Consider the following 14,481-nt stretch of genomic DNA (forward strand, 5'->3'; position numbering starts at 1 on the left):
GATGTGGAAACACTTGTATACATGATAGCAATGGCTGACAATGGACAACCTGTTAAGCAGGCAGTAAGGACATGTGTAAAGAGTGCGTACGTAGTGCATTGAAGTATACATCACAAGCAGACATGGAAATGTATATGCAGATATATTAAGATGACAATTGACCTGGAAAAAGAGGAAAGGAAGTGAGCCCTCATGTGTCAATTCTGGTCACAGTGAGGGTATTGTAACTTGACATGCACAAACTCCATCTCACCCTCTGGCCAGTGTCAGTGATCTGCTTCAGCCATGGTTCCTAGGCCTGTCCCATCATGCAAGCCAGCCAATATCTGCAGTGGATGAGGACTGCATCTGTTGTGTGAACCTGTACCTCCATAATTCTCTAGTTAATCATATTACATTGTACACTTGTACTGTAAAAGCTGTTATTTTCGTAAATGAGGAGCTCACAGGCATTTTCGTGAGACGTTGTTTTTCACGATTTGACACTGAAACCATCATAAATGTGTATTGCATGTGTGTAAATTTGATGCGATCAAGATCAGGTGGTGATTTTTTTGTGTGTGATGTTAAATTTGCAGCCCAACAGTGATTTGCAAAATTCACAAAATTAACAGATTTTACAGTATACACTGCATAGTGTGGTGGTGGGCAGTGGTCTTGGTACCACTTCTGCCGTATTGTCAATTCCTGATTGTATAGTATTGGTGGAGATCAGAATTGGGCTTTTAACTTTTTGTGAGATACCAAGAAACCACTTATGAAATAGTACAGAGCATACCATTTTAAGAGGAATTCAAAGTTTATTAGATGAAAATCGGTTTTGGAATTGCTGAGACATCCAAATACAGAGTAAAACAAAGTGATCCTAATAAAAGGTGGGTCTGCTTTTTATTGGGAATGCTCTTTTTTTGGATATCTCAGCCATTTTAAAACAGATTTCATCAAATAAACGTTGAATCCCTCTTGGAATTACATGCTCTTTTTTTTTTCATGAGAGGTTTCTCATTATCTCACCAAAAATATTAGAAACCTGAAGTTAGGTTTCAACCAAAACTATAAGCTCCCTTTAATGTCACGTATTCCCTTGTGTTTGTAATATATTTACAAGACAAAAGCAGGTGTGTTATAGAGAATAAAGAAAGTATGAAAATTAGTTTTATTGTGTGTGCTTTGTATCATTACTGTGCACAAGGAGACATAAAAATTCAATATCCTCTTGAATTTCCCTTTCCTTATGTAGTCTGAATTCATTCTGGTTGTGTAGCCATTAGCTAAAGATGACAATGTAAATTTATTTGGCCATTTGCATATCAGACTGCATTCAAAAAATTGGAATGAATTCACTTCTACTTCATGATGGCCACAGTGACATGCTAGTGATGGATTCTAACTTTGAATGGTGAAATTTGTCAGACAGGGGCCATAAAACGGGGGGAGGAGGAGGAGGGGGTGTCATCAAGGGTAGGGCTATGCTCATGGTTGGTTCAACGATAAATTTTAGCTCCCTACATTTGTTCAAGATAATTAAACATGCAGTAAATTCATACATGTAACCTGATGTACAATTGTAGTCTGGAAGTTGAAGGACCCAACAGAACGCTGCATGTCAAATTGTAAACTTTGAAGAAAATCACTCTCCCTAAAGCCATGAACACAGATATTTGATATGTGGAGCAATTATTGAAAATGATGTCTATGTTTCCCATGCACACACATACACACAAAAAGTGCTACAAAGTTACTCAATAGAATATAAGATTCAGTGATTATTCAGAAAACTGACATACATGTAGATATAATGTTCCAGTTCATGAGTACATGTAGTTAGCCATCTTCCCGCTTCTGTACATGCCACAGTTTGGTCACCTTCATCGATGAATGTACAGCACAAATTCTAGGTGGAGAAAATGGCCTTTTCCACTACCAGGGAACCTTTTACATGTACAGTACATCATTACAGCCCATATCCTTCACTTTGACTATCTCTTACTTTACGATCCGTAATTTATTACAGTACAATGTATACTGTTTCCAACATAAGATGTCTGCAGTTACAAGTAGAGCATGGCTAGGGAAAATGTTAACCTACAGAGAAGACTACAGTATCTTTACTAAAGCACCGAGTCTAAAGTGACAGCAAAATAGAGTAGACAAATTCAAAGAATATTATGAGTCTCTGAAGGTTTCGGTAAAACTTGCACCAACTTGCTACATGTATTCTGCTAGTAATACATATTGTAGAATCTTTTAACAAGCAAACATACGGTACTAGTGGCCATTCTGGATATCAGAACAAACGGATGTTGCGCTAATCTTAGCCAGTAATCAAAGTCAACCAGGGCCCTATTTCATAAAAGATGTTAGGATGGCAACTCTTGCTGGAATGGCAACTTCCAATAGCAACAGCCAACCACAAAGCTGGATTCTCATCATTACCATGACAATTGCCATTCCAGCAAGAGTTGCTATCATATCAACTTTTTATGAAATGGGGCCCAGGAGTTTACAAGTTGATTATGAACAGGATGGTTTTTGGGCACACACACATACACGAAACCAGTTGCAGTTACAAGACAACTCATTGTGTAATGCATAGGCCTACTGGGTATTCTAAAACATGTAAATCATTCATCAAAAAAAAAAAAAAGGAACATATCATTTCATGTATTCACGAGAGACAAAGAAGTTGGGTTCTTTAACAACAGGCTTTTTTACTGTATAACTGAACAGTGACCAACAATAAGCAATCTGCAAGAATCACGATTGTTCATAGAGTTGGATTTTATTGAAATTCAATTCTCAAATACTTCCTGCTTCATCTCTTGTATCACAAGTACAGGTGTACTGAATTAATAACAAATAGAAAAAAAAAATCCATTCAGCCATATTCAAGTTCATGTACTGTTATAAAATATAAATCTCATGCAATTATGTCTCATGATTGCAGTCAACATGTTGGAAAATTGTGCACACCTTATACCTGGAGCAATATAAAATGTATATCTCTGTCATTAATATTTGTACAAAGTCCTTGACACACACTCATACTGGGATTTCTCTAAAATATTTCAGCACAAAAAAAAAAGAAGGAAGTAACTCATCCAATATCAAATTGTTTTATCAAACACCTAAATACAACTTGGTTCCAACTTATCAGAGGAAAACACGAAATCTGCCTCATGTCCATGAAAAAAAAAAAAGTTGCTTGTGTAAAATCTACCCAAGTATCATGTACAAATTTGACAGTCACAAAATATTACATGAACATCATATTTGTAAAGTATATACATGTACTTGTTGAACCCTTAGTGTTGTGCACACAAAAAATAATTTCTTTCGAAACTTTATGTCTAATGATGGCTCGACTAATATGACAGTTTGAGAGAGAGAGAAAAAGTATTTACGCCTCCACCACAGAAAGCCCAAAGCCGTTATAAATCAGTAGTCTATTTAGCGCGTATAACTTTCAGGTATTCTCCTTGTTACCACAATAATTTGGGAATTATTCACTCTTAATTCAATCGGAACGAATTGATGAAGTGATGCAAGTGCACAGGAAAATATATGTGTACTTAACCACGTAGTACTGCTAGTGGTATTACCATACAAAGATCCCACAGATTTCAATCTGTGCACATGAATACATGTACATAAACACACAGGCATGAATGTGCCATCATACTAAAATATTGTGAAATGACTACTTTGGGCTGTAAGGTCAAAGATCAAGGATAATGATATCAAAGTCAAGATAGGAATTTTAAATGGCAGACAAAGAATTCGACCCACATGATAATCCTGTACATGTACAATCATGTATTGTCATACTGAGTGAAATCATACGATACAGAATATAAATGCAAATCAAAATCAAATCGTCTAAGTATTCTTTTAACCAATCTTGATCATTTGTTTTTATCCAATATCACAGCGCATGCAAAACACTTGAAGTACTGTTGCAAAAAGAAATGTAAAAGTCACACATGTGATTGAAGGAAGCTATTACCATACACACATGGTATAAACATATCACATGCAATATTTGCATTAATCCCCTTGTAGCAAAATATGACTTTCTTTCCAGTACAGTTGAACCTCTCTTATCCGGCCTCCCTTTATCCGGATCTCTCTATTATACGGACGCAATTTTTTTAAAATAATTACGGGAGGAAAGGGGGATTCCCAACTCTTTGAGAACTCCTACACAAACACACATGAATTACATATTAATTCCAACATGATTAACATACATTACATCAAATTTCCTCCCAAATTGCTTACCTTCAGACATTTTAACATCCCCAAACATCCCCAAATGTAACAATGAAAAGGTTGCAGTATACACATTACTACATGTGGTACTACAATGGGCTACATCAGTACATGTGTATGTATAAAGCATTGAGTCTCCAGTATCCGGCCAAATCCCTTATCCGGATGAGCCCCAGTCCCGACTTGTCCGGATACGAGAGGTTCAACTGTACTTTGAAGATACAGAGACATGCACTTGCTGACAGGGTATCCAATACTTGAAGTACTGTTTACGACATAAAAATGGACTTGTATGTTAATGAGAATGGTCTATTGGCAATACCTGCACTATTCCCAATACTTGTACTTTAAAAACCTATGTGACTCTGTTTGCAAAATGAAGCACAAAAGTCTCACTGAAGGGGAACGATTTAATTCATGATACAAGCATTGCCAATGTGGTATGTGTATATTGCTTTAAGAAACAACAAAGAAACACAATGTGATGATCATGATGAGTGCAGTACACTGATAAGCACTTAAAAAAACAACAACAAATGAACATTTAGAAGGAAGTCAATAATCCATGTGTTCAATTTCTCCCCATTTTCCTGTCATTTACAAATACATGACGGGATTATCTGACGGTTTCTAGATAAGTCAAGCTGGAAGACTCGCATTTCACAACCTTACTTATAATTCAATCTGAAACCATGCATGAAGATTTCTACACATTCCATTCTATGGGGTCACTTTCTTGGTAATTACGACAATATGGTCATGATCCTGTATAAAACCAAAACTGGGAAGAAATGCCAAAAACAAGTCTTCCCTTTAGAACTCAACATTCCTATAAATTTTTTACCCTTCTCTGTCAAATTTTGAATTCCTCCATGAGGGATTGTACATTTTGTATATTGTCATGAAATAATGCACTTTGAGTTTTACTCAAAACATCCTACACACATCTACATACTACAACCGATACAAAAACCGCCTGATAACAAACAAGTAAGAAACCAAATGTACAGTCATAACTGAGAAGTATTACTAAAATCATATTGCTGTTAAACCTTCATAACATGTTAAGGCACATCCTTGCGAGTACATCACACGTCCAGCTTGAGTAGATGCGGGGCATGGTACGACCCTAGGTAGAGGGCGCTTCCTGTATCCAGAACTTCACTGACTGACTGAACGACATTTCCTGTGGGGTCGTGCAGACTCTGAACAATCTCCCCTTCCTGGTTTAACTCGACGATCAGTCCATACTGAGGCATGTATGGGGCCACTGCCGTTGGGTCTATGAACTGGGCAAAACATATCAAAAACTTTCTTACATTCTTTGCTCACAATATTTTGAAACCAATGAGTATAAATGAGTGAAATACTGGAGAGATCAATGCAACACATACACACATCCAGGCACGCAGTTTATTTAACACAGTTTATATATATGCACTAAATAGAAATCATTGAATATTGCATGATGTCAATTCAATGAAGTTTTTAGTTTTCTTCTGTAATACGGTAAACGCAAAAATTTCCATGGTACATTAATTTTGGAGTATTTCTCGCTACTTCTCGCTAGCGCGAATTCTAAAACCCGCGAAAATATCTTCATAATTTTCTGTGCGTATTGTGAATGGGTTGACAATTGTGCAGCGCAACCTACGACTATGTTTTTGAGCCGCTCAGCACGAAAAATTAATCACACAAAAATATTGACATTTACAGTACTGAAATTTTGTTGTAGCTACATTGTAAATGGTAAAGTATGTCAAGAAATTACAGTAGTTGATAATTTGGGGACCTGAATTTTCGTTCTGTTGTAACGAGAATTTCGTTACAAGCGTGTTTGCTATACAAATGGAAGTGCACTGTACCGCAGTTCTCCTTATTAAGTTATGGTAGTGGCTCTACTAGCGTTCCCTCTTCAAACACAGGTTTTAAAAGAAACACTGAAAGTAAGAAGAAAAAAACAGTCAAAATGATGCTCATTATCACAACTTTTCTGAAGATAGATTTTAAAAGAGTATATTCTTCAATGCTATAATGAACCCTTAGTGATTAGTGTCATTCATTGCCTCAAAAATAACATTACTAGTTAGGTACAATGCCCAAAAACAAACAAAAAATAAGAGGAACATTAATCTTTTTACTCCTTTAGAGCACACTGTTTTTTCAATTATGATTTCTCACAAAGGAGAAAACTGCACAAAACCTATATATCCTTGCACAGGTATTGGAGAACATAACAGAGAAACCACAGGAAATGGGACACAACCAAAAGCATTCAAAGAATCCCTGGCACAATCCTACCTTTACTATGATATTCCTGAGCCATGGGAGAGGAGCTAGGAGGTCCATGGTGATGAGACCCTGTCTAGAAGAGGCGAAGGCAAGCCCCACCCAGTAACCCCCGCTGCGGCTGGGTCGTATGTTGTCTGGCATACCCGGCAAGTTGTCGATGAAGACTTCTGTCGATCCCGTCTTTGGTCCGGTGAGGAAGTACCTATGGATGGAGAGATGTTCCAAATCTTTACCAGGAGCACTGACAGTGTTCTCTCTCCCTGTGCCACAGCTTCTACTTCATTGCCTGGTTTTGGCAACATTTATTTTCTCTAAAATCTTGGGTGTGCATTGTTTTACAGTTTACGAGAAAAATTCTATGATCACACATCAATGAGAAAGAGTGTATGCAAACATCCATTCTGGCATTCACTCACTTAGTGTATGAATTTTTCATGAAGAATATCCAGAGTATAGACTATAGAATAGCATAATAGAGTACTGAAGAGTAACATCATTGCAATTCATCGCCATGGCAACTTGTTCTAAACAACTTCACACAGCCCGAATATCTGTGAGCACAACAGTTGCTAACCATGCTCAGACCAAGTTCCAACCTATTGGCTGAAGCCTTGTGCAAGGATATCTTGTTTGGAATCGGCTTTGGCTATAACAAATGACTGTAACATCATCACTTTGGTACTAAATTGATCAAATTATTGGCATCTTGGTAGCTAAAAAAGAAAAAAAGTGGCTGACATTTGCATTAACTTATTGCAATCATTAGCATCTGCTGACAAATCATACACCAAACTATGTATTATATACTATGTACTGCCTGCTGTTTTAATGATTGACAAGTCATGCTGAATTACAGTGTATAAATTGTTTTACAACAAATACGAAGAACTTTGGCATAAATGATTGGCTGTGCAGATTTAATGCTGAGGCATCACTTTGGTGAAATGGGAAATTGGTACACACACACACACACAAAGAAAATTGTTTTAGAAAAGAAAACATCCATGTCCTTTTTTCCAAATAAGAAAAGAATGCTAATATTTCTAATTAGTTTAAGAAAATGGAAGACAAAATAAAAACAGAAAAGGAAAAAATAGAGCTTTAAAAGGCAGAATACTCACTTCAAGATTCTATATCTTGTAGTTTCTGCAATCAATAGGAAGTCCTTGTTGGGAGAAATTTGGATACCATTTGGGAAATACAGCTTTTCCAAAGCCATATCACTCATCTTGTTGGTGGGGTTGTACCATATCAACCTGGGAATGAAAATTAAATGTGACGTGCATTTCTCATTTTTCATTTCTCATTTTTGTCAATGTCAATGTCTTACACCACTAATATTCCCTTTAATGGAAACTGGAAATACATGAACGCTAATTTTACCTTGTTTAAATTCAACTCTACACACAGGACAATAATTACATCAGAAAGTATTTATGATGGCTTATTAGTATTTAGAAATAATAAAGGTACAAAATTAAATCAATTCATCTGGACTTATTGTTTAATTCCGAGAATGGTTTCACGTGAAACCGTTCTTGGAATTAAACAGTAAGTCCAGATAAATTGATTGGATTTTGTACCTTTTTTGACTTACCTGGATGATTTCGAACTTACACCATTTGATTATTTAGAAATAGTTACTTTATTTGTAGTTATTCTTTTTCTGGACATATAAGCAAATAAAAAATTTGTACCTTTCTATTTCTTTCCTTCACGCAAGAATTTACACAAGTCATGTGAAAACCATCTTGTTTCCACTATATCCCTCATTTCTCGCATGCAAATATTACATTGAGGTTTTGTCTCGCAGTGTTGGTTAGTTTCATGATGTGAATATTTCCAAGAACCCATTTCAACCCTTATTTTTTGCAAGCACATACAGCATCGAGGTTTGTTAAAAGTGTCCTGCACCTGCCACATCCTTTGCTCTCCATGATGAGCTGACCGTAGTCCTTGCGGTACTTTCTGGAGCTGGAGTCGGTGAAGATGAAGTCGCCGTTTTCCAGCCTCTCAAAGTCGTTGGCAAACTTTATCGAGTGACCTTTGTAAGTCCGCTGCGTCGACAGCAGTTCTATAGGCAGTGATTCTGACAGAAAGGACCCAAATGTCACTTTCGCTCAAAAGTGATTCAAGATGTCTTAAACTCCCTGGTAGCTGGTCACGTTATGAGCAACCTTGGCAGGTCCGATTACGACAAACATCAAAGCTTGATTAACCCTTACCATGTTTTGTTCCCTAATCAGTATGCATGTAGGAGTGCTTCCTTCTGCAATTGACACAGATGTCTGGCAACTAATTGGCAATGAACAGAGATTACCTGCTCCCCCCCCCCCCCCCCCAATACCTATCATGTCACCATGCTCTTCCATTGGACTGGGGCATGTTGCTACATTTGAGTGGGCTTGCTATGAACTGTACAAGAAGGTCAAGTTCAGTGTATAACTGAACGCTTGTAAAAAAAGCTTGGCAAGTTAAAGGGATGGTATAGTTTTGGCTGAGATGGGCTTCAGGTTTCCAACTTTTTGCAAGATAATGAAAAACCTTGTATGAAATACCAAAAAGCATGCAATGGGAATTCAAAGTTTATTTGATGAAAATTGGTTTTGAAATGGGTGAGATACATGTATCCAAAAACAAGGAGATCCTAATAAAAGGTGGGACACATCTTTATTATGACTACTTTGTTTTACTTCCGAGGGGTCGGGGGGATATTATGGCTGTTTCAAAAACGATTTTTCATCAAATAAACTTTGAAAACCTCTAAGAATAGGCATGCTTTTAATATTTCAACAGTAATTTGCAATTATCTTGTAGAGAGTTAAAATCTGCATTCCCCCATCTCAACCAAAACTATATCATCCTTTTAACCCTAATCAGGCTGGGATTTTTTGGCTATGCTAAGACCAGAGGGGGCGGATTCTGCCCCCCCCCCCCCACCCTTTTTTGAAACAATAAATTTTTTATTTTAATCTAATAAATTCATTATGCAAATTAAGCTCAAGATCATATTTTAGCCTAATTAAAAGCATTGAGAGCCTACTTTTTGGTATGTAAATCTGTTTTGGCATATTCAACAATTGTACATCACAAAAACTTCCAAAAGTCATTTCAATTCTTATGTATTCTATTGTTTTCCGAATTTCTTATGTATTTCCTACTTTTTCAACTTTTGTTTTTTCTTTGTTTTTTTATTGGAAATTGTCACTGACCACTTTTCTACAATAATTAGCATAAAATTAATCAATGAAAGTGATCAATTGTAAAAATAAACAGGTTTTTATGACTTTCATGACAGAGCACTTTTTTCCATAGGAAATGTACACAAAATTGTGCCCATTTTGGGGCAACATGCCGTTACCAAAATGGGCGTGCTTCGTAAATATATGCGTGGACGTTGCAAATTTGGTTTCAAAAGTTGCGCAAGACTCAAACAAAGAAAGTCAAGAAGCCTCACGACGAGGTCTCCTCGCATTACAGAATTATAGCGCGAAACGTCGAGGGGGGGGGCGGATTCTGCCCCCCCCCCCCCCCCCCCCCCCACCCCCGGCCCCTTTAGGGTTAAGCTATTAAGTGTCTCGGCTGATAAAGGTTTAACAGTACCAAGTGGACTACATTCAGTTAATGACCATTATACCCAATGATAAACTATGATCAATGCACATGAGAAGAAATCTGAAATGTAAACAAATGCTTTGTTAGAAATGCTGAGTAATTACAAAATAGAAACTTAATGCAAAGACTTAAATGCTATGAGCAGTTTATACATCATCTTAAAATGAAAACTTTTTTAACAATGTACACAACAAGAACTACATTTTATAAAATGCTTGAAAAGGTCCTGTGTGAACGAGGGATGTAGATCATATATGTGTTGATTAATCAACAAATTTTTGTATGGATACTTCTATTGCCCTGAATTCTGCAACTTTGCTGTTAGCACAGAATATCAGACTACAAAAATAAGGAAGGGATACTTACTGTTTGTGATGTCAATTTCAAACAGGCCAAAGTATGCATCCATCATGTAAAGTTTGTCATCGATGAACTTAATTCCGAGAGGACGGCCACATTTTGTTTCTCTTTCTCTTGTTCCTGCGTGGTAAAAGCAAACAGTGAATCACTGACCATTTTTTTAGTACAATACATGTACTAGATATTTGAGGATAATAATCTTTTTTTTTAATTGTGTCAATGAGGTGAAACATTGTTACATGTATTCTGATTAAACATGCTTTACTGAAAGGTATGGCAAAAAGAAGAGGCTATGTAAAAGACAAACAGCACAAACACTATCAGAAATATTGAGTGACAACATTCAATTTAATGCTGTATTTGAAGATATATTTCTTTGTCCATAATGTTCCTAAAGTTACAGTTATACTTGTCTAAAGTATAGCTACTACAAGGGGAAGCAAGATATAAACTTGGCCTCTCCAAAAACATGTGGCCACTACGGAATTGTTGGCAAGCTATTACTATCACACATCATCACGATTATTACCCCACTGAATGTTGACTTATGCAAAAACCTTAATGCATAAATAATGATCAAAGAAATGAAAGAGCGTAAACACACACACAACATCCAAATATAACTGGTTTTGTTATCTTTTGTGTGTTGGTGTATACGCTGGTTTCACTGTGTGTATCTCATGCAGTACATTGTAGAATTGAACTGCAGTATTACAAGAACAAACCTGGAGTGCAGTTTACATGAATGATCACGGACCGCTGCTTAGTGTTCAAGACTAAGACTTAATTCTATGAATGGTCCATAATCATTAAAGACAGCAGCCACTTGAAAGTAAGCAAAACGCGAGTGCTTTCTGTATAAGTGTATCAGTTCCTTAAATGGAATTGCATTCAGAGTTACTTGATAGGTAAAGAGTGCAAGTCAAAGGTTATCACTCTGCTTACCACATGGAGGTGTTCCGAGCTTAGCAAGCACTTCAATGTCCTTTTCATTCTTTATCCTTATAACTTTGCCATCGTATGTTCCAGTGTATATGTATCCTGAATCGAAAGATGAGAAGGTGAAACACAAACGATCATCTTAAATTATTCTTAGCATATCACTGAAATAGATTAATTTCAAAATGAATGAACTGCTTATCATAAAACATAGCAGGTTGTTCATACAAGCAGAATCTGCACATGATCTGAAAGTATCATGGTGCCTGAAAAAAAAAATGGAACTAAAATAGTAGAAATATTGTCACGGCATATGACTTGTTCACTTTTTACAAGGATTACTCATAATCAGAGTAACTGCTCAATATCCCAATTGATTCTACATGAACCCTATATAAACATGGATGACAATATTACATTATTTCTCATTTTAATTCACTCTATGCCAAGTTCTGAAATAGTCATTTGAAGATCAACTATCTTTCTCTCTGAGAACAAACGAAATCTATCATAAAAAAAAACACATTACTACTGCATGCTGTACAGTCTTTAGTAGCTACCAGCAACTATGGCCTGTTGAGTTCATTTCAAAAACCATCTCAGGAAACTATTAAAATACAACGACTCACACAAGATGACAGTGCTCTACCTATACAGTTCTACCTGTAAATGAAGGGGCTGGTGCACTGAATACTGGGAGGATAAAAGGTACAAAAGTAGTACCAGCAAATGTCTGCTCAGATAGCTTACCGGGTATTATACTTTTAAACTATGGTGGAGGCTATGGGCATCAACTGTGCAACCCTATTTGATAGGAAATGGAATACATTTTGTTTTGCCGATGCACGACACTGCTAACCATTGACCAGAAAATGAATATTAAACTATCGAAAATAACATAATATCAAAAACAGCTTTGGTTTGACACTGTATGGTACCTTTACACTACATTGTGGTTCTCCAGGTGCTTTATGGCATATTGTGGAGACAATGATTAGCTCTACTTTATCTTTATCTTCATGCATGTAGCTTCTATCTATTGTGTTACATTCTTAAAGGACAAGTTCACCTTCATAAACATAAGGATTGAGAGAATGCAACAATAATAGTAGAACACATCAGTGAAAGTTTGAGGAAAATTGGACAATCGATGCAAAAGTTATGAATTTTTAAAATTTTTGTGTTGGAACCACTGGATGAGGAGACTACTACAGCTTGTGAGTCATATGTGTACAACAGTATAAAGAAAATGTAAAAGAAAATTTAACATATTTTCACTTTTTTCGCATAACAAAAGAGTACTTGACTTGCCTCTTTCTAAAGGCGGGGGGAATAATATTACCCATAACATTTTGTCGGTAACGAGTCAGGGGAATGCATACTTTTTTCAGAAGATGGAATTTTGTGAAATTCTCTTTATATTTTCCTTATATTGTTGTACGCATGTGACATCTAAGTTATACATACACTGCAGTAGTCTTCTCATCCAGCGGTTACTGCACAAAAACTTCAAAAATTCATAACTTTTGAACGGATTGTCTGATTTTCCTCAAACTTTCACTGATGTGTTCTACTAATATTGCTACATTCTCTCAATCCCTATGTTTATGAAGGTGAACTTGTCCTTTAATGTCAAATCAATACATTACTGCATTTTTTTCCACATGATACCCATTAACCCCACATGATTTTTTTTTTTTAAATTTTGACTGAGTTTACTTGTTATTCTTAAGGCCTGATAAGCATAATGCCAAGCCATGACAGTATTCACAGGAAAGTCAGCAATGGAACATTCATGTATCTTCTGAATGAATATCTGTCTGATATTGCTGACAAGGCCTTTGGACACTACATATCATAACAATAATAATAATAATAATAACAATAATAACAATAATAATAATAATAATAATAATAATAATAATAATTATTATTATTATTATTATTATTATTATTATTATTATTATTATTATTATTATTATTATTATTATTATTACATATCATATCTGCTGTTGGGAGTGTAATGCCTGTCATGAAATATGAAATGAATGCTAATGAATACATTGTTTTCTCACCATCTCTGTAGGCCAAAGACTCCGGTCCAATCACTTTGCCATCCAGCAATTTCTTTGCCTGCTGAAGCTTATTGTTGACAGCAAGAGGCCCAGTGAATGGCCTCGGTGGAGGTAATCTGATTAAAGTGTAACATTTTATAATGAAACTAATTCTGTGTTGTTTCATTTGACTGCACAATTTGAAGACACACCAGGACCTGCAGACAAAGACCACTACTGGGAAATATGACATTTGGTATTTTATGGGTGGCTGATGCCAACGATTTTTGCAGAAATTTGGCTGAAATAAAAATGAAATTGAAACAGAAATCATGCTTCAAACTTTGACCATGTAAAGTCTCTGTGATATTAGAAATGTGTTCACTCTCCAGCTGAAAAAAAATTACTTTGTTGTTTATAATACTGTCTAATACAGATAATGCTTTCTTGATATATGGTTCATTCAGGATTGGCATAAATTGAAACCAAGCATGAAGTCAAAAGAATGCCATCACTGGCTTAGAATACATTTTTATCATTCACAGAGAAAATAGAGCATAATGTCTATAGCTGCACATGGAAATGATGAATTAAGCTCAATTGTACAAAGCACATTAGTGGACACCTACATCATAAAGTAATAAATCAAGAAAAGATATGATGGTTTATGTATGCCTAACTGTACAAGATGCATTGCAATTTCAGTCCAGCTATGAACCCCCTCCCCACTCCCCCTCCCCCACACACACTACCATACAAAATCTTAACATAAATGCTTTTACTCAACAAATTGAGAACATGCTACACAGCATATGACTTTTCATGCAAGAAGCTTACGAGAATCCTTCAGGTTCCACTGGTGATGACTTGAGGATAACAACAATGGTGAGTGCAAGGCCGACCAGAAGAGATGTGTACACCACCTTGCCACACATGGCCCGACATCTTG

At 36.2% G+C, this 14,481-nt stretch overlaps 1 protein-coding gene across 1 annotated transcript; it reads right to left on the minus strand.

Annotated features, from left to right (window-relative positions):
• Positions 1–5,360: 5,360 nt before the first annotated feature.
• Positions 5,361–14,166, minus strand: LOC139739811 (adipocyte plasma membrane-associated protein-like). The gene is made up of 8 exons (XM_071650408.1): positions 14,162–14,166; positions 13,554–13,669; positions 11,485–11,580; positions 10,546–10,659; positions 8,479–8,653; positions 7,686–7,820; positions 6,574–6,766; positions 5,361–5,561 (listed from the first exon to the last, which is right to left on the minus strand). The coding sequence occupies exons 1-8, from the start codon at positions 14,164–14,166 to the stop codon at positions 5,361–5,363; spliced, it is 1,035 nt and encodes a 344-aa protein (XP_071506509.1).
• Positions 14,167–14,481: the final 315 nt, after the last annotated feature.

This window comes from Diadema antillarum, unplaced genomic scaffold (genome assembly GCF_040938485.1).
Source record: "Diadema antillarum isolate AM-2024a unplaced genomic scaffold, OU_Dant_1.0 scf00000029, whole genome shotgun sequence".
NCBI lineage: Eukaryota > Metazoa > Echinodermata > Echinoidea > Diadematoida > Diadematidae > Diadema > Diadema antillarum.

Excerpts from the sequence above, each read along its gene's own strand:
- LOC139739811 (XM_071650408.1), bottom strand. Across the intron at positions 11,581-13,553 it reads GTCTTTGGCCTACAGAGATG|GATACATATACACTGGAACA; the intron begins GTGAGAAAACAA and ends CTTTCGATTCAG. Across the intron at positions 5,562-6,573 it reads TCAGGAATATCATAGTAAAG|TTCATAGACCCAACGGCAGT; the intron begins GTAGGATTGTGC and ends TGTTTTGCCCAG.